The sequence below is a fragment of the Epinephelus lanceolatus genome, chromosome 11 (assembly GCF_041903045.1).
Source record: "Epinephelus lanceolatus isolate andai-2023 chromosome 11, ASM4190304v1, whole genome shotgun sequence".
Classification (NCBI taxonomy): Eukaryota; Metazoa; Chordata; class Actinopteri; order Perciformes; family Serranidae; genus Epinephelus; species Epinephelus lanceolatus.
In genome coordinates this window covers 15,100,616-15,122,388 of record NC_135744.1, presented here as the reverse complement: position 1 = coordinate 15,122,388, position 21,773 = coordinate 15,100,616, and the positions used below count along the sequence as shown (strand labels likewise).

Genomic DNA, 21,773 nt, shown 5'->3' with positions numbered 1-21,773 from the left:
CTGGCGGCCTCAGGAGGAAATGCAGACAAGGGCAAGGACAGAAGTTAAGGCAGTTAAGTGCGACTGTAGTGGGAGGGGTGGTGGATGAGTCCAACAACCACTGACTTTCACCTGGAAGAGCAGTGTTTGTGTCCCGTAAGATTCTAAAGCTAAACCCTGTTCTCTTTTTCCTAAACTTATCCACATAACGTTAAAACGTCAATTTGCGTTGTACTGAAGTAGTGCATTTATTTTCAAAGAGACTGTATGTAAATGGTATATTTTCTGTAAAAATGGAAGTGTATTTTGAAAACAGATGATGCACGTAACAGGCTGAAGTTGACACGGCATCCCAGAATGTTGTACGTGGACGTGGACAGTCTATGACCAAACGTCAATATGTGACGAGGTTGGAGTGAGAATGTGTGTCGTTACAAATGACCTTGTCCTCCAGAGCTCCTAATTTAAAGTTACATGGTGAGTTGATGAGAGCATACAGGAGTCCAGTGGGCAATAACTGTTTTGTGTGCAGTTGGGTCCACGACTGAAATGACTGCCATCTTGATTTTGGACAGATTTGTAAATGTGCTTGAGTATAACTGTCCTCAATATTTCAAGTCCGTATATGGATGCACCGCTGTCAGGCTGATTTACTGGGTAACATTACTAGCTAACATTAGCTAACTTAAGCCACTATTTTGTACCCACTTGGTTAACCGTTCCCACATGTCGGGTTAAACGCTGTTAAAAACCTGGATCGTGGCTAAAAACATGGAGAAGTTGTCACAGCACATTATAATTGTATCCAGCTCCAGGCATGTTTAACCGAAAGCTTTAACAGTAATGTTAGACATTAGTTGACTCCACTCCTCCAGACTGAAGACGGAGGTTTTTGGTCTACATCAGAATATTGCGCCTTTATGCCGCCTCGCCGTTCTGTATAAAAGGTATGATTGCAGAATGGAGGGAGAGAGTTGTCTCGCCATTAACCCAGCAGCGGAGGTAGTAACTGCGCCAAATCAATGTCTATGTAAAAGGGACAGCTGACAGGATGGGACCATGGATGGGACGGGTGTGACATTTTGACGTGTCATGAGTGCAACCCACCACAGGAGATTTGAAAAGAAGCTGTTAGCAGTTAGCAGCTAACTTGAGGAAGAAGGAACAGCAACTGAAAATGTCTGCAAATTAGGAAAACAATGAGGTCTGAACTCCCTGAAATGCCATAATTATTGTATGGAAAGGGCTATCGATGCAAATAACAAGCATTTTTGCAGTGTCAGTAGTCGTTGCCTGCAGCTGCCTGCCCACCATCTGGACAGCACACCAATATATGATCTCATAGGAAAAGAAGCAATTACAAATATAGAAATATACACTCACTTGTAAACTCTAATGAAAAATATTGTTACAAAAAATGGTCATTTTAAATTTGATTTTCATTCCTTTTTTGTTTTTTTATCCTTGCAGGTACATACAGCCAGGACGCTTCCCTTCTCCAATACACACAAACACACACACACATACACACACATACACACACACACACACACACACACACACACACACACACACACACACACCCACATACATTTCTTTGCCCCCAGGCGTTAACAAGCTCAGTGGCTCAAGGATAAGTGTTTCCTCAGAGGGAAGCGAGAGGAAAGATGGGGGTGGTGTCCACTGCAAACCTTTGGTTCTGGGTTACACATTGGTTTAATTTTACTAAATTACACTACATTTTGTCCCTTATAGTACACCGTACTTTTTAAATATCAGGTATGCAGTTGTTATTTTCTACCCTCATCTTTCTAAACAGAATCTGAGAGTCAGTTTGTCTGATAAGCCGATGGACTCGTGTCGAGGTACTGACTACAAAAAACAAACAAAAGACAGCTTCAACAAATATCAGCATTGGTCCACACCAACTCAATCTATGGGCTACACACTAACACCTCTTCTGTGTACACACACACTTCATGACCACAGCACACAGCTCCCTCTAGTGGCTGTAGTGTGAAACCAGCACCTCTGTCAGATGGCCTTGTTTTAAGTGGGTCAAAGGTGTTTCTGACATAAATCCACTCCAACCATAATCTGCTCATTTAGCCTGGAAGTTCACAGATGGCATTTCACACTCAGTGACCTCTGCTTGTTTTCTGGCTATGTGCAGGACTGGTGATTAATATAGGAAATAACACATTTTTAACTTTTGGTGTGTTGCTAATACTGCACAAATTACCAGATAAGGCATAGTTGAGGTTTATTGTTTTGTTTTTTGTTTTTTACATCACTAGTCAGTGTTATTATACCATCAGCTGGGTTACATCCCATTATAAAGCTGCAGTTTATTTTATTTTATTCAGGGTTCCCACACATTTTCATGGACAAAATTAAAGAAATGTCCATGACTTTTCAGGAAACCCACAATAAAAAATAAACAAATGTGTTTGCCCCACTTGCGCTGTGTCTTTCAAACATATCAGATTCAAACATATTTTCAGCTCATGTGTATACACGAAGGAAGAGACAGAATGCAGGAGAAACAAAATATTGTCACACATTGACGCATATTAGAGCTACTGTACTTATGTTGATTAGATTACTGCAACAATCTCTTTACACACAAAAAAACTCCACGGCTTATCCAACACTTGGAGTGATTTTTACTAATTCCTTGACTTTTTCCAGGCCTAGAGGATGTGATTGGGAAATTCCATGACTTTTCCAGGTTTTTAATGACTGTGGGAACCCTTTATAATATCTATTTTGTTTTATCTAATAATTCAGATTTTCTATGTTTCATTAAGCCATTTAAATGCTACAACTTAAAGCTGCAGTAATTAATATTTTTAATATTGTTCCATTCACCAATGGGTGACTTCACTGTGTGTACTCAAAAAGGTGTCACTTGTTGTGATGAACCCACAGAGAATTATCATCCAAGAGTTCCACTCAACAATATGAGGCTTTTGGTTTTAAATTTTCAGTCCACAACTATGTTCCAATTAACCTCATTTCAAGCCACAGCAGGCAGCTCTGATGAAAGGTATACTTCACCCACAAAACAACCATATATATACAGTCAGGTCCATAATTATTTGGACAATGATACAGTTGTCATCATTTTGGCTCTGTACACCACCACAATGGGTTTTAAATGAAACAATGAATACCTGCTTAAAGTGCAGACTCTCAGCTTTCATTTAAGCCTTTTTTCAAAAATGTAGTATGAACCGTGTAGGAATGACAACCATTTCTTCACACAGTCCCCCGACTTTAAGGGCTCATAAGTATTTGGACAAACTAACATAATTATCAATTAAACAGTCAGTTTTAATACTTGGTTGCAAATCCTTTACAGTCAATGACTGCCTGAAGTGTTGGACCCATAGACATCATCAGATGCTGGGCTTCTTCCCTGGTGATGCTCTGTCAGCCCTTTACTGTAGCTGTCTGCACTTCCTGCTTGTGTTTTGGGTGTTTTGCCCTCAGTTTTGGCTTCAGCAAGAGAAACGCATGCTCAGTTGGATTCAGGTCAGATGATATGACTTGGCCATTGCAGAACATTCCACTTCTTTGCCTTAAAAATGTCTTTGGTTGCTTTTGCAGTATGCTTCAGGTCATTGTCCAACTGCACTGTGAAGCATCATCCAATGAGTTTAGAAGCATTTGGTTGAATCTGAGCAGATAATGGTGCCCCAAACACTTCAGCTTTCATCCTGCTGCTCTTGTCAGCAGTCACATCATCAATAAATACAACAGAACCAGTTCCACTGGCAGCCATACATGGCCATGACATAACAGTACCTCCACCATGCTTCACTGATGAGGTGGTGTGCTTTGGGTCATGAGCAGTTCCTTCCCTTCTTCCTTCTCTTGTCTTCCCATCATTCTGGTAGTTGATCTTTGTTTTATCTGTCCATAGTATGCTGTTCCACAACTGTACAGGCTTTTTAGATGGTTTCTGACAAACTCTAATCTGGCCTTCCATTTTTAAGGCTAACCAATGGTTTGCATCTTGTGATAAACCCTCTGTATTTATTCTAGTGAAGTCTTGTCTTGCTGACAAGAGCAGCAGGATGAAAGCTGAAGTGTTTGGGGCACCATTACCTGCTCAGATTCAACTAAATGCTTCAAAACTCATTGGACGATGCTTCACAGTGCAGTTGGACATTGACCTGAAGCATACTGCAAAAGCAACCAAAGACATTTTTAAGGCAAAGAAGTGGAATGTTCTGCAATGGCCAAGTCATATCATCTGACCTGAATCCAACTGAGCATGCGTTTCTCTTGCTGAAGCCAAAACTGAGGGCAAAACACCCAAAACACAAGCAGGAAGTGCAGACGGCTGCAGTAAAGGGCTGGCAGAGCATCACCAGGGAAGAAGCCCAGCATCTGATGATGCCTATGTGTCCAACACTTCAGGCAGTCATTGACTGTAAAGGATTTGCAACCAAGTATTAAAACTGACTGTTTAATTGATGATTATGTTAGTTTGTCCAAATACTTATGAGCCCTTAAAGTCGGGGGACTGTGTGAAGAAATGGTTGTCATTCCTACACGGTTCATACTACATTTTTGAAAAAAGGCTTAAATGAAAGCTGAGAGTCTGCACTTTAAGCAGGTATTCATTGTTTCATTTAAAACCCATTGTGGTGGTGTACAGAGCCAAAATGACGACAACTGTATCATTGTCCAAATAATTATGGACCTGACTGTATATATAAATTACTCACCTTCACTTACGTTGAATTCGTGATGAAAACCTTGTTCTCCTCGCATGCATACACAGTCGGATTTCGGTTTCCAGTTGTCCTATTACGTCACTTAATAATAAAGAACTGGAGTCAGGCGGCAGACTGGCATTTTCGAACAACAGCAAGATGGATAATCGTACGGCTTTGTTCATCTCGTACGTATTGTACGCGTTACTGATTGTGCAGATAAGGTGCACGCTATCCCTTATGGTCATGGTGATTTCGAGAGGCAGACAAGAACGTTGTATGCTGTTGGAGGGCTACAACAACAGCATGTCTTGTCTGTTCCGGGGTCATACGCCAGTGCGGGGTGTGTGGAGCATGCACACATGCATTGTCTAGTTTAACTCCGATTAAGGCATATACATGCCGGAGAAAATCGAATTCCAGTTGCATTATCTGGGTGTCTTAATCGGAGTTGGAGAACTCCAATATTAGTCGGAGTACGGCGTTTACATGCACTTCAGTTGTCCAGTTATAGTCGGATTAAGGCAATAATTCGTTTTTTTTCAAGGGTCATGTAAACATACTGAGTGAACGAAGAATCCAAAAAGGGCGAACATTCTTGATGAACTGAAGTTGTAGGGGTCTGTGTTTAACAACGGCAAAACTATATCAAAACATCTGTTTACAAGCTCTAACACAACTCATGCAGTGTATTCCAAAAGTCATTTGTCGTGTGCTCAGTACTGCTCAGCATTTTGCTAAAACCTTACTATTTAAAACACGGAATAAACAGGTAAGTAACGCCCCTGCGCACTTCAATGGAATACACAAGCACCTTGAGTTAGAATACACCTGGCTACCTGTGTGTGCTACTCATGTAGAAGTTTTGATATGGTTTGACCCCCTTTACTTCAATTAACCAAGAAAGTTTGCCGTTTTTGGATTCTTTGTTCACCATTGAGGCAGGCGAGGAAAACAACATAACACAGGGAGAGTAACTGATATACAAATGGTCATTTGATGGACAAAAAAATCCTTTCACAAAGTGTACAATATCTGCTCAGCAGCAAATACCAAACAGAATTAAGGTGAACATAACGGAGCATTTAGCCACTAAAGAGCCAGATATTTTTCTCAGGAGGTGGTTGAGACCAAAAACAGAGCTAAAAGGAGAGCAAATACAGGAATTAAACTCCATCATGAGGCTAGAAACATGACTGTACAAATGTTATTGTTGCTTCGTGTCTGCTGGATATATTCGCAGGTAACCATTTAAAACCATATGTCAAATGTTGTGTTAACAGTTTGTTCTGCTGCCCCCAGGTGGCCAAAAAAAACCCAATTAATATTGATTTTAACAAGTTAAAAGTGATCAATAGTTTGTGTTTAATTTATTGTAGTCTTGAAACAAATTGTCTCTGAATTAGCTGTGTTTTTATTTATATTTCATATTTTTACCTCATAAACTCCTCCTGAACTTTTATTTGGCTGGCTGGATACATAATGGTTAAATAAAGTAATAAACACATGATGCAGAGTACGTTAACATGTAATTTTATTCATTCATATACTCTTGAACTGACTTACATGTCAAGTCAGCAACATTATTGCTGGGAAAGTATTGTTGATGCATTTTTATACAGCAGCTTTGGTAAGTCTGGCTTTCCCACAGTCCTCATCATTGGCGGTCGCTCATGATAGTCCCCCTGGGGCATCCATTTTGTAGGTCTCAAATGGCTGAAGAGAACAATTCAACAACCACAGCCACAAACTTTCTTGCAGTGTGGGCATTGATGTGAGGTGCTGGAAGTGGAATGTGGAGTCTTTTTGGTGGGAACTCTTGTTTTGCTGCTGCTCAACTCTGGCAGCATTTTGGAGATCGTCTTTATGGAATGTGGTTCCTTCATGTAAACTGTTCATGGGGTTCTGTTTTTAGCATAATCTGTCCTGATAGTTTGATCTGTTTATGTGATTTTTGAGGCTGATCAAAATGTTGTTCTTGAAACGCCTTTTCTGACCTTGGGATGTTTGTTGGCCAACATTTAGTTGTGAGTTATAGGACCAGTTTCTGGAGGCGTGTGTCCGATATTACATGGCCTGTCCATCTTGTCTGGTGTCAAATAATGTTGGTGGCAATTCTGTCAATGGTTGCTTCCTAATGAACACTGACATTAGTGCGTTTCTCCTTCCAGCTGATGCGCAAGAGTTTTTGTAGGCATCTCTGGTGGTAGGACTTAATGTCTCTCACGACTCTTATATGCTTACTCCAGATGTCACCGTATAAAAGAGTGGGCAAGATAACTGCTTTGTAGACCTTTACAAGCAAGTCAGAGCTTTCAAATACTCTTCTATGGAGCTTTGCAACAGCCCCACTGGCACAGCAGATGTGCTGGTGTACCTCATGGCCAATGTCTGCCCATGAGAAGAGGTGACTTCCAAGGTAGAGGACCTGGTCCACATTTTCAAGGTTCACACTTTTTCTTTTCTTTTTTTTTTTTTTTTTTTTTTACAGAGATCCCATGACTGGGAGGCAAGGAAAACCCTTTACTATGTTGGCTTTGCTTTTTTACACAGAACCAAAAAATGCAAGCATAATGCAGCCCCACTCTATGATTTTAGAAAGCATTCCAGGGTTCTGCTGTTACTACCTTTGCTGCCGGCTTAAAGGCCAGACAACTCCTTCCCCGCATTCTGGGACTGAATGGCAATGCGCAATAATGGAGCAACATTCCCACCTTGAACAGGTGGTGTAAAAGGAGCTACTGTCGCTTGGTATTGTTGGCGGGATGCGGAGGAGTCTGGTGGGAACTGATGGAGATCTGTATGATGTTCATGGCCAGACCAAGGAGTTAGTACACCCGGGTAAAGGAATCAAGTATGCACTGAAGATCTTTAATTGTGTGGACTATAATGATCTGGACACAGGGGGGAACTGTGATAGGTGAGGAAAAGGCTATGGGCAATGATGCGTCCTTGTTTAATGGCAATATCTACCTTGAAAGGTTTGGTCTCTGTGCCATGACATGCTGACATGAAGGAACCTCAGAATCCTAATGGAGTTTCTGGACATCCACACTTTGACAGGAATGTCCAGAGGGCCTGACGGTTCACAGAGTCAAATGCTTAGGTAAGGTCGATGGAGGCCAGTTCTATTGGTTGGTTTTGTTTCCTTTCATTTTTTTGTAACTGTCTAGCTTGGAGGATCAGGTCAGTTGTACCACAGGCAGGACGGAAACTGCACTATGATTCAGGGACGACTTCTTCTGATAATGGAAGGAGTCTTATGAAAGAAATGTGGGCAATAATCTTCCCAGTTGTGGACAGGAGTGAGACGCCACTGTAGTTTCTACACTGTCATGCCTCACTTTTTACAAAGGATGACATCTCTGAGGTCTGTGGGTATCGCCCTCTCATGCCAGATCTTCATGATGAGTTATTTAAATTCTAATCATTCACTGAATTGACTTGGATGTAAAATCAGCAGCATTATTGCTGAAAGAAGTCTTGTTGATGCATTTTTATACAGCTGCTTTGGTATGTCTGGTTTTCCCACAGTACAGTTACATTCACTGTGCTGTCCATAAATACTGTACAAAAATAACATGTGCTCTGACATAAAACATCCTCACTCCAGTAGTGGATTTCCACTGTTCTAAGAGGAAACCATAAGGCTTTGTTCAATGACATATACAGTATGCATTTTCAGTTACTGGCATTATGTAAAATAGAATAAATTAGGTCTTGCAGTTGCTATGTCAGGCAAATCTCTGCAATGTCATCACACAGTAATGTCCTTAAGGTTAATTGTCCATGTTCAAAGTACATTAAAAAAGAAAAAAAAATCCACTAAAGTGGGTGTAGATTCAGGTCCAGGCACAGCTGTAAAATGTCTTTTCTTAGAGTAAAGGTGGTCTTCTTAATGTCCAAAAAGGCATTTTAATTGGACTAACAGCTGCCTCTTGAGCTGAATTTCCACACCCTTTTAACAGTATTTTCCCAGTGTCACTTAAGTTCCATTCAACTTATGAGCTCAGCTTGACATCCTTTAGTTCGAATGTGCTTTCACATCCACCCTTTTCTCAAAAAACACACTGAGTGGAAGGTCAGATGGCGTTTTGTTCTCTGTCTTTGTGCTCCATATTCACAGTCTGTAATGGCAGGACTCTCTCCACCAGGAGGAGCTCCCTCGCAGCAGGCAGTGTCTGACTCCATTCTTGAGAGCAGTTCAGTGCAGCTTGTCAACTCCTCCACGGCGTCAGAGTCGACACGTCTGATATTTGCTGTGTGGGGTGGGGGCCAGCTCGTAGAAGAGGACGTAGGCGTTGCTGCTGCGAACCTGACTGGAGGACACTGGACTCACCCTGCACAGGACACACAGTACATACTGTAGTTAGTACACAAAATATCACAGAGCATTTTTCTCCGATAACAACCGCAGGCACACACAGGCACTTACATGCATACACCTAATGTGCTCATTTGCCAAAGATCTGACACCTGTATGCAGCTAGAATGAGGTCATTTCCATTTGACAGCAGCTGCAGTCAATACAATTCAATTGCACAGCTTTCTGCCAATCTGATAAGAGTAACATGATGATATACAAGTAGATGTGAGAGGTGATACCTGGCATCGTTGTAGTTGTACCACTCTCCCAGCGCCGGGTTCTTGCAGTAGGCTGTGTAATGGCCTCCCAAAGCGTTTCCCGTGTGGTTGGATACTGCGTACAGGTTATACACAGCGCGCTCTGCAGGGAGACACAACACTGTCAGTCAACAAGACTGCAATCCTTACTCATCAGATCCAGCCGACCTTGGATGAAGCACGAAATGTCCTCCTCTGGTGACAGCGTGTGTCACCTTCGGCGAATACTTACCGCCACTCTCTGAGGCGAACTCCCGCAGGTCCAGCTCTTTGAGAGGGAAGTTGACGTACGTGGAGAGTTTGCTGGTTCGGATGTTGGAGTCTGAAAAACGCTTCAGGTCTGAGAGGAACACGGAGTCAAGGAGTCGACAGAAGCTCAAAATAACATTAATGTGCTTTAAGTGACATCACTAAGAAGCGATGACACATTTTAAGAGTCTGGAGAAGACAAATTTCAATGGTAGTGAGTTTTTATTTTCTTTTAGAACATTTTTCTGTCAAAATCTTCTCTGTTGAGCACAACGTACTGCAACCACCCCATCAAACAGACAATCTATACAATCAGCACACTTTCAAGGTGGACACATTAGTGTCACCAATTCAGTATCTGATCAAATGACCTTTGGATGTAACATGTAATCACTTTATCGTTTTATCCTGTTGGACATTTGTGTGAAATTTTGTCGTAAGTAGCGAATGAAGTCTTGAGTTATGGCCAAAACATGTTTTTTGAGGTCACAGAGACCTTCGACCTTTGACCACCAAAATCTAATCAGTTCATTCTTAAGTCCACGTGGACAATTGTGCCAAATTTGAGGAAACTCCCTCAAGGTGTTCTTAAGATATTGTGTTCACAGGAATGAGACTGATGAGGTCACAGTGACCGATGAGGTCACAGTGACCTTGTCCTTTGACCAACAAAATCTAATCAGTTCATTGTTGGGTCCAAGTGGAAATTTGTGCCAAATTTAAAGAAATTCCCTTCAGGCGTTCTTGAGATATCATGTTCATGAGATGGATAGGCGAACGAATGGATAACCTGAAAACATAACACCTCTGGCTACGGCTCTCGACAGCATGGAGGCATAAAAAAGTGCCTTATCTTGCAGGTCTAACGTATTCTTCATGCTATCAAAAAACACAGTTCTACATTTGGTTATGATAAGAAAATCTTAGAAATCCAAGGTCCAACAGTTTCCATGGAATGACCCGCCTATACTTTATCTTATCAATATAACACTCTGAACCCTGAAAGCAGTCAGCCATATATTTCTGGTGTATCACTGCTGTCACTTACATGTGTATGTTCATGCTGTAATCTTTAAACAAATGGCACAAAGCTGAGAGGAAAGGATACGAAGCACGAGGATCTGAGGGAACTTCTGAATGCTGAATCTTTTGGTGCATTTCCTTCTGGTTTTGCATCTGTTGCACGTCTGAGAGAGAAAGAGATACAACCACGGAGAGGGCGGTGAGATAGTGCAGCTGTAAAACCCATATATCATCTTCACAAAGGAACGTGGAGGGGGTTGTGTTCAGCGAGGCCTCTTACCGGTCTCTCTTCTCCGTCCAACACATCTTCTTTTGTAAAGAGCCTCAAGCAGTCTTTGAGAGTCACTTCGCCTGTGCTCTTCTGTGGAGACACAGAACATGTCCGATCAGGAAACAGCTACATTATATTTATAGTATACTATATGTCACAGCATGACGACACTGGCCTTTTTGTCTGTTTACCATCAAAGTATGACATGGTAACTTTGAAACCAAAAGTAACCCTTCAGACATGGTACCTAGACCCTAGGTACAGGGGCTTATGTGTGTGTATTCTCACCTGTGCAACAGGTATGGATAGGTCCCAGAATGGATCAAACACAGTGGAGCGGAAACCACAGACAGTGCAGGTCACAGAGCTCTTCAGCTGACCAACAAACAGATCTAAAGGCAGAATGAAGAGATGGAGAATTATATTTAATATGCATCCTAATTCAAAGATGGTTGAAGGTAGTAAAGCGGCCAAACAAGGTAAATCTCTTACCCACTACTTTGCTGTCTTCTCTCTCCAAGTACATGTTCCACATCCGCTTTCCTTTTTCATCGTCCCTGTGAATGAAGTCAAACAAGTCAATTATTTTAAATAAAAATCCAATGTAAAGTTTTTCTCAGATGCAAGCCACTTTAAAAGGGACATTTCACCCCAATTTTGGTTTGAGTTGCAGAGTGTTAGAATTATCGGCCATAGAGATGTCTGCCTTCTCTTGAGTACAATGGAATTAGATGGCACTTGGCTTGTAGTGCTCAAAGTGCCAAATAAATACACTTGAAAAACTCAGCAACAGCAATGTCTCTTTCCAGAAATCATGACCCGGTAACTAGGGCTGGGCGATATGTCCTGAAAATTATATCACAATATTTTTATCGTATGAACTGTCCCTTTAAGACACCATAAAGTTCCTTTCTCAGGGTTGGAATTCCACTTATTTCAGTATGAAAATGACTATTATGAATATTTAACATACATGGGGTAATGGTTCCTCTGCAGAAAGGTATGAGGTTCAGAAATGGCCACTAACTGCAAAATCTTGAGTAATTAATTACGTTATAATTATAAATGATTACACAGCTTATTCCCACCTCTCAGGTATGCAGCTCAGTTTACTGGCAGAGGTCAGCGACAGGGCAGGTTATGGGTGACTTATTGGGAGCAGAGGTGAGAGGTGGGGGAAAGTGCTGACTTACGAGAGGTGGTCAAAGTCCTCGACAGACACCTTCGGTCGCACTGTCACTCTGTTCACCTCGTTATGGAGGCCGTCCAGTAAGAAACGCAGGAACTCCTGGGCGTCCTGCTGACTGCAGAGACAAAAGCTTGTTACTTTCTGTTAGTTGAAAAACTATAGTAGAACAAAGAGCACACCGTCTGCTACACTTGCAATTATAAGAGATTTAGTGGGAACAATGTTTGGGTGCAGAGGCCTTTGTCATTTTAATCAGGTAAAGCACCCTGATCAAAATCTCTGTACCAAACCTTGTTACCAATAAATCTCTTTTAATTGCAAGTGCAGGAGTTCTTTGTTCTACTTTGTTTACTCTGAAATCAGCTATAATTCTTGAACGAGACTGAATGAAACAATCTGCTTGCAGGCAGGAGGATGGGGAGACTTACTTGCAGCCCACAAATTTGGGAGCGTATCTCTGGATCTGGCTCCTGAAGTCAGAGGGACTGATGGCCTCGTTGTTCACAGTCGTCCACAGGCTCTGAGTCAGCTTGGCAAACTCTGAGGAGAAGGAAAGAGACAGACAGAAAATGAGACCACAATAATGCAACACCAAAATTTAAAGGTAAAGATTTTACTGACAAAACGATGACACAGACTGGATCCTCTTACACGCAGAATTTCTTTCCTCAGAATTTGCATTTTGCTCCAAAGTCACAAACAGGGTTTTCAGAGAATCTGTGGTCTTTAGCTTAAGATGCAAAGCTTTGACCTTGACCGGGGCATTTCTTTACATCAAACTGTGCCGCAAACCAGCCTGAACTCGTGGGAAATTTGTACTTATTTGTACAAAAATAAATGTTTCATCTCATCCTAACTTAAAATGATTATTTAAAAGGCATCAAAGGGCATACCTGCCTTCAGCTCAATGTCCACTTAACTACATCTCAAGGTCTTCATCAGCTAATGGAGCTGGCTCAGGTGTCATGGTGTAAGAGTGATGTAACACAGTTGAGGTAGGTCACCTGAGGACACCTGAGCCAGTTCTGTGCACTGATAAAGAGTCACCTGAGACTGATTGATTGTGGTTGAAAGCTCTGGAACAGCTAAGAAGTGGGACCTTGAGTTGAGAATATTTTGTTGCATAAGTTAATTGCAAAAAACACTAAACTAAATAAAAACTAGCTGAGGTAACTTTTTTGTACGAATCACAGAGACACACAACATATGGCCTTTTGTACTGAGCTTTGGAAAAGTAGGATTTAATTAGGATATGCAAACACTGGAGTCAGTGACCTGTAAGAACACGCTGCACAAACACACCCTCTAAAAAGCCCTGCAGGAGGACAACAGTCCCTTTCATTTTGTGCCAGCACAATTCTAATTCTGCTGAAACTTATAATCTCAGTTCTGTATGATCTGACTGCAGTTTTGTCACTTCGGTGTGGTCATTCTTCCCACGCCAAGTGATGATGGTTTAGTCGTCATATTTTTAGCAGTGCAGCATAGCAACATGTAGTTTCAGGATTATAAAGTACATATAAAATGACAATATACGACCTACTGCCGAGCCATAAAGTGACTCATCACTGACAAGTCACGGCACAGTTCCACAGTATTCCTCGTTATGTTTACATGTGTTGTCACGTCTCTCACCTACCTTCCATGAGAGCGGCGTTCGTCATGCAGTTGTTGTTGAGGTCTGTGCGATGGACGTTTCTCAGGCAGTAATCCCTCAGCTCGGGAGTGTTACTGAGGCATTGTAGGATGGAGTTCATGAAACACTGGAAAATCGCATAAAACGCAAAAATTGATTAAATGAGGCTCCAGAATCAGCAGGTCAAAGTGCAGCATGCTGTACGATTACACCACAAAGTGAATAGAAAGCACTTACTGTGTTGCCCAGGTTCCTCAGTCCCACCAGGCCTTGAGGACCTTTGTGCTATTCAAATAGAAAGAGAGGAGATTTTTAGTTTATGGCTGCATTTTTGGGGAGTTAGAAATTAAAGAGATAACAAATGAAGGTGTCGCACAGCACGACAAAGACCCAGCAGAAACATCTGACAGGCAGCTGGACAGTAGATAACAGAGTATAACAAATTCATTCAAGGATTAAAGTTCTTTATATTATGCAAGCTGTTCTCATGCACTGTTGGTTTCAAAAATGAATGTACCAGAATTCTTATGACCTATGTAATAATGAGCCAGTAGTTTGTATATAGGCTGTAACCACATGACCACTGCACTGACGGGTGTAAAGAAGAAAGTAGCACAACAACCGAAAGTCTATCTAAGTAGGCAGGTTTGGGGTGGTGGATTAGTCAAACAGATATAGGACTTTTCCCCACGAGAACAGTGTTTGTGTCCTAAGTGAAACCAAGTGAACTTTGAATTGTTTTCAGGTATGTTGTCACCATGTTTCTTTTCTTAAACCTAACCTACATAACTTTACTTGCCTAAACCTAACCTGAGTAACTTCACAACGCCATTCATAGGGCACTAATTGGTTAGATATCATATGAACCATATGAGGACACATTAGATTATGTGAGCGTGCTGCAAATCTGAAGCTCAATATGTGTGTTAATCCTTTATATATCAACACTTTTAAAATCAACAAAAGTGTTGATACATGCTGCAAAAATAATATTGCAAACATCATCACAGGGGGCCCAAATGGGAACAAGTCATACAGTAGTCATACATACCATAAAATAACTAATATAGTCTTTCTGAGCTGTTGTTTTGTGAGTTAATGCAATCATACTAACATGTCAAATGATTATGTAACGATGTCCTGATTCTAAAGAGACACATGAAGCCATTTTCTAAAAGTGTCCACACAGATATTTATTGTTCTTTCCCTCGTCAATGCAGCCTGCTGTGGGCGCCAACAGATCAGCCTGCACACACTCCCAGTATGATGTAACTACTGTATGATAGCAACCCTGTTACTTTCTTTAAGTGTGAAAAAGCCTCGAAGGACCGTCTGGCATTTATTCAATGCGCACCATCTGATGGTCACATTGCTGGCAGCACTGTAGCTGTGGATATCAGCTACTGTTCCACATGCTCAGATGAAATACCACAGTGTGTCCTGACCAGCAGCCACCACTCACACCACGGTGACATCACACCGGGCATGTGACACAGACCTGGAGAGAAAAGCTCTACTGAGAATCTGCAGAACACAACGTGGTGTCGTGCTGTCTGTGTGAAGAGTTTCACATTGCTGCCTGAGTCAAGGATCAACGAGTTATACAACATATCTGGAGCCACCGGCAGCGAAGTGTTAATCATCTGTAGGGATGACTGATGCAAGGCTCTGAAAGCCATCTGCTGATGGATGTATGACTGAGAAATTACAGAGCAATCTCAAGCATCTGGCTTTTTCTTAAACTCTAGCTCTTGTCAGAATAATGCCTTCAAACAGCATTTAGATTAACTCGGTCATATCTATCAAACCTTTATGGGTGTAATGGATCTGCAGTGGATAATGAGATTATTATTTTAGTAAGAAGATTTGACTTGTGGATCAAAAGATGTGGAGACACCAGGATTAAAACAAATTAAATGTAATTAAACATGTCACTGGGACTGCTTCATACTGAAATACTGTCACTTACAGCCTGTTGCTGCCTAGGTATTTAAAATACTTTTACATTTCAACCAAATTCAGACTAGTTTTAACCTCCATGTCAAAAAACAAGTGTTAGGTTTCAGGTCAGGAGAGTGCCAAAAGCCGCAGTTCCTCTTATGGCCACTAGAGGCTGGCTCCACGAGCAAGTCAATCCCCATAGGCTCAACTTACAGCAGAAAAAAAACGTGTTTACAGCGAGGTACAAAAAACAGTTTTGGTGTCTGTGACTAATTTCCATGTTAATGACAACTTTACGGGGATGAATTTTCATATATGTCACCTGTTTACATTTTATTACGGCTTAAAGTTACGCACAATTAAGAACGTGGCCGCTTTGTGTGACAGGTGGATGACAAGTCTCTTCCCAGGCAACAATGTTGGATAGCTAACGTAAGCATGGAGTATAGGCTTAGCCGTAGCTGCTGTTATTTCTGTGCTGTTTCATGTCGTGAAAGTTATTTTTAACATTCTGGTCACCTAAAAAAGTGTTGTTCAGTGCAAGACCCTTAAAAGGAGTCGGATGTTAAGTTTTTTAAGTACATTTTGTTTGAATGATTTTAAGCCTGTCTTCTGCTGGCTAAAATTAGCATTAGCATTATCACAGTTAACAGTAATTGACTGCGAATGCATCATGCTAACCAAGCTAGCAGCTAGTGTTAGGGTTATCGCCACCCTCTTGTCCAAATACAGTCACTTCTGACTCCAAAAATCCAAGATGGTGACTCAAGGCTTTGAAATGGAAATCCACAGACCAATGGGTGACATCATGGTGGCTACTGTAAGAGTTTACTATATTATCAATTCTGATTTTACGGCAGAGAAAGCAACAGCGGTGCCATTGCAGATATGCAGGCCCCTAAGTCAAGCTTGCTGCGACCATGGCGAGTATATTTCTCACACTAACATCTGCCGCTCATGTGAATAATTGTTGTTAATGGATAAATACTGTTGTTGATATTGTTTTCTTTAGCAACACTGGTATCTGAGTATCAACAGGTGACACTCTGGCTTGTGACCTGTAGCTCATCCTTAATGAGGGAACAAAGTAACAGTGCAACGTGATCACCCGGTGCCAGTCAGCACCGTCATGCATCAACGCCTCTGCTGACAGCTGAAGAGCTGCATGTGGAAATATCAGCGTTGAGGAACAGGCAACAGGCAACACACTGACAGAAGCATACATAGGGGCACAAATATGTACACTGAGCAGCACTGTCAGCTACCCGTAGATCATGGATATCTACTGCAATCTATTCAAAATGTCTGCTGTATCTGTTCATTTGGTATTTCTCGGAAGGAAAAAAAAGCATGTCTCTGCAGAAAAAGGTGTGTGTTTGCTTTTTATTTTCCAGTGTGCCTCTCCTGTGGCACTTTATCATAGCCAACGCATGATATCAGTGTAACCGCTGCCAGACTTTGAGATATGAGGTGTGATTTGCAGCTAAGCAAGCCACATACAGCCTCTTAAAGTAAATATGAACAGGTTTGTATATCCTATGTGTTATCAAGACTTTCAGTGGAGAGGTTTGGTGCCTCGTGATGGCCGTCATGTTGTTCCAAAAGCTTTCCAACCCTGAAAATAGAACTGTGACGATATAAACTATCAACAGCACTCCTTGGCTGAAATCTCTGATTTTTTTTCTCCCCTTCTTCTTCTCTGCAGCATTTGAAGGTGACCATATGGTGTTGAGTCCCAATGTGCTGCGCTGCTCTTGTGAATACTGACCAGCGGGGCTCGGCACGCTCAGCAGGCGGCTCCTGATTTAAAAGACCAGTCCAGAAACCGAGGAAGTGATGCGTTCAGGTAATCTCCGCGCTCTGAGCAACAATGCTCTCAACTGGTTGGCATGACTTCAGAGAGAAAGGAGAGAACGCTATGTCCTCAACCAGCTTTGCATGCCTGCTCAAGGCCGTAGGGCACATGACGAAAAGGAAGCAACGCTCCTGCACACACGGTGCCAGCCATGCCACTCCCTCGGAGACAGTATAAACATAAATCTCTGCTACATACCAGCAGGGCTGAGAGAGGTCCAAAGTGCCAGAGTCAAGCAGAAATATCAGTAATCTCCTGAAACTGTACAAACTATGCAGAGGTTAAGTTATGGAGTTCATTTTTAAATCACTGCCAACATTTATACAGCTTGAGAAGACACAGAAATGTTCTTGTCTCAGCTGACTGCTCCTTCACTCATTGAGCAGCTTCAGATTTTTAAGGAGAGGTGAGAAAAATTTCCCCTGATGTACAAGATGTGCTAAAATGATATGGTCAATGCCTCAGTTATCATTGATTCCGTAGATGAGCTGGTGACGGAGCCAGCCGGTGTCAGACACAGACATTCGTAACGTGCCATGAAAGCATGTTCAATTTTAACACAATAAAAAGAAGACAAGTGGGCAAACGAGCAGTTGTAGTGACAATCGTTCGTCAAATCTTGGCGATAATGCTCAGCTCGGTTGCAATTTGCCAAGCAGAAGAAGAAAAGCTGTCAAATCTTGTGACCGTCACAACGGCCATGTTTGATTTGAGACAACAATACCCTGCCAAAATTTGCGCACTACATGATTAAGCTAAATGCTAATATCAGCATGCTAGCATTAAAAATAGAAACACCAAGATGCTCATGTCCAGTAGGTTATCTTGTTATCTTGCTTTGAACCTTGGGATCACGTCTGGTGTCACACTGCCTGTTTCAACTGGTCAGAATCTTTGGTCTGAACTGGGCTTTACTTTCTTTACCTTCACTTTGACTTTTCAGAATATGAGCTGTTTGATAAGTTGTGAAGCCAAAATATATTTCTGTTTGCAAGCAGAGGTTTGTGTGTTAAATGAGCCAAGTCGTAGGTGAGCAGGTATGTTCGGGCTGCAGGCCAGCGACTGAAGGGTGAGGCTAATTTGCATATTGCCAGATCTGCAAATACTAAGTTAGGTAAAGGAGTTATACCCAAGCCATTCTAAGGCATGAAGGGATGTTTTTTATGACAAAAAAAAAAAGTGTTTTTAGATTCTGAGATACGTTTTCAGGGGTTTGATCAAAGCGTGGAGAGGAACTTTAACACAAAGAGCAGCTGAGGCCGATGGGAACGCCATCAGCTGTGCAGAAAGTTGGTAGTAAAACCAAATATCATACGCATTGATGGGCACAAATTGGCTACAGTTTGATAATCGCTCAATCTTTTAAATCATTTTTCAAGCAAATATGCCACATTATCCTGGCTTCAGCATCTAAAATATGAGGACTTGCTGCTTTTCTTGGTCTTAAATGATGGTAGACTGAATATTTTCGGATGACGGAAATTTTTTCGTAGTTTCTGACATTTTATAGGCCAAAAAATAAGCTGATCAGCTATCAGATTTATTAGTAACTCTTCTGGAGTTTCAATAACTGCGAAATCTGTAAAACAATTGGAGAAATATGAATGACATGCACCTATGTATACATGATTTATTAGTAATACTTTACAAAGAATCTAAATAAAAATGTGTTCACAGAAAAGCTGACGATGGTGCCCGATGAAAGTCAGAGGGTCACCATCATCACCATGAATGTCTTAACCGAATTTCATGGCAATCTATCCCATAATTGTGGAGATATTTCAGTCTGGACCAAAGTGAGGACCAATCAGCATCACCAGGAAGCACTATAAACTACAGTTACACTGAGAAAAGTTGCTGCAATCATCCACTGTAAATACACGTGTGCACACCACTGAAGGACCAGTAACACCCCCTCAAGGACAAAGACTTGCAGCCTGTGACCTTAAACAAACTCAGTGCTGTAAACACTCCAGACACGAGCATGTGCCGGCTGAGTGTTACCAAAATGTACTGTGCTGATGATGAGGTGACAGTCTGGATACATTCCTTCTCCGCAGCGCTCCCTCCTGTGACGCAACTAACGTCACGCTTGAGTTGTCACACTGGAAGCATCAGTTTCATGCCACTTCCTAGGTGTGTGTGTGTGTGTGTGTGTGTGTGTGTGTGTCCAGCCTCCATTCTTCGCCACTTAAGGGCAGATAAGGGCTTAAAGGTCAGAGTCGGACCTCGACCAAGCTCTCTATAGTGTTACATAAGGGGACAAAGTTTGTGCCGGGGGGTGATTTAAAGACTGTGATTACATAATTTTGTCTGAGAGGCTGCACACAAGTGTCCAAACTGTATTTCATGGGGTCTAATTTTTTTTACTGCCATAATATTTTTTAATATGAGTAACTGTTTTTAGTTTTACTGCCATATTTGCACAGATATACCCTGAAATACTGGTCAGCATGCTATTTTATTAAAAACAAAACTTACAGGCACATGACACAAACTTTCACTTTCCTCTTCTTAAAGGGGAACACCACCCAGATTAGGAATTTCAATATGCTGTTTCCATGGTTTAGGAACATTCAGTAAATATTTGTGAACGTGTATCTCTTAAGTCTCAGATGTATCTGTATCATTTTTCTCAATTTATTGTCTTTGGAGTGGTAATATATTTCAGATTTTATCACAAATTTGAGTTTTAGCACTCTAGTTGATTATATTTAGTGATATTTTTGAACTTTTTTAGACCAGAGAAATAACATGTTTGAGTTTAATCGTCCCCCTTTAAGGAACAAAGGTTTAAATATCTGAGTTAAATACATATTTAAGAAAACAATACCACTGTAAATGTTCAGACTGGGTGTTCACACTTATCAGCTAAATAATGCCCTCCTGAAAACTACTTTCCTCTCGAGGGTGCAGGGCCCAGACCCTCTCCTCAAGGCTGAGCCACCTTACAATGAAACAGGCTGCTGGTATGACACACACAAGTACATATGAACTTTACAAACTCTGCACACACAGAAAAAAAACATGCATTAAAAAGTTCCCAAATGAAAAGGTGTGAGGAAGAGGAGGATGTTGTGAGACAGGTGAGGCAGACAGGAGCAGGGGTGCAGCGGCGGGGGACTCACCTTGGCCTGGTTGATGATCAGACCCATGAACGTGGACACCAGTTTGGACCGGGACAACGACGGACTCTTCCGCCGCAGCTCGGGCTTGTCTGTTGGGAGAGCGGCCGGCTCCTCCGGTACCGTCACCGTGTACGAGTGTCGCAGAGAAGGCATGGCAGCGCTGTTGAATGTTGTGTCCGACACCGGGACGGTAGTGTGATCCAATGCAGCTGGACACAGTGAGATCCTGCTGACAGGCTAAAGTCACTAATCAATTAGTAATCGATCGATAGGCAGTCAGGCCGTGTGTCATCCTGCTGTGTGTGTGGGTTGTGGGTGTCTCTGTCTCTGTCCCGTACCTGTGCACTACCTGTCTGTGCTGGAGGAAAACACACGCAGTTGTGTGTGTGTGTGTTGGAGTTTTTACTGCGTGTTATAAACACCCCCCTCCCACCCTGTGAGGACCGGCGCTGCCTTCAAGGGCTGTGGGAAATACCAAAACTGCTCTTGGTGCATTGACAGGAACAAAGAAGATGTAGAAAGGTATATGTAGAGGAAGTATAGATTGTTTATTTAACCCGTTCACAGCCAAATTATGTTCGAAAACAATATAGTACTGGTAGATTTCTACTCCAAATGCAATCATAAATCAATCACGAAAATAATTTATTATTATCATTATTGTTATTATTATTAAATAATTAAATGAATCAATAAAAAAGTGACGCTTTAAAACACATCATGGGGGTTGTTCTGCATGGAGCAGCAGGTGGTGGCCTCCATCAGTGAGACCCCCTTTTTATTTATTTATGTCTAACTTTTGTTATTTTTTAATACTTTAATTTATCTATTCATTTATTTATTTTCAACTTTTATATTTTTTAATTTATTCATTTATTCAATTATTTATTTATTTTACATTATGTTTAACTTTTGTGACTTGTATGTATTGAATGTATTGATTTATTTATTTGTGACGTTTTAAAAATGCATTTATTTTTAATTCTGTGAATTTTTTTTTTTAAAAAAAGTATTTATTTTTAATTTTGGGATTTTTTAAAAAAAAAGTATTTATTTTTAATTTTGGGATTTTTTTAAAAAAAATGTATTTATTTTTAACTTTGAGATTTTTTTAAAAAAAATTATTTATTTTTAATTTTGGGATTTTTTAAA

At 41.3% G+C, this 21,773-nt stretch overlaps 1 protein-coding gene across 1 annotated transcript; it reads right to left on the bottom strand.

The window, feature by feature from the left end:
- Positions 1-6,226: 6,226 nt before the first annotated feature.
- On the bottom strand, positions 6,227-21,032 carry LOC117246039 (ubiquitin carboxyl-terminal hydrolase 2-like). The gene is made up of 12 exons (XM_033609688.2): positions 20,622-21,032; positions 13,935-13,982; positions 13,701-13,824; positions 12,490-12,601; positions 12,066-12,176; positions 11,365-11,429; positions 11,161-11,264; positions 10,882-10,962; positions 10,687-10,765; positions 9,562-9,669; positions 9,312-9,432; positions 6,227-9,046 (listed from the first exon to the last, which is right to left on the bottom strand). The coding sequence occupies exons 1-12, from the start codon at positions 20,772-20,774 to the stop codon at positions 8,941-8,943; spliced, it is 1,212 nt and encodes a 403-aa protein (XP_033465579.1). The 5' UTR covers positions 20,775-21,032; the 3' UTR covers positions 6,227-8,940.
- Positions 21,033-21,773: the final 741 nt, after the last annotated feature.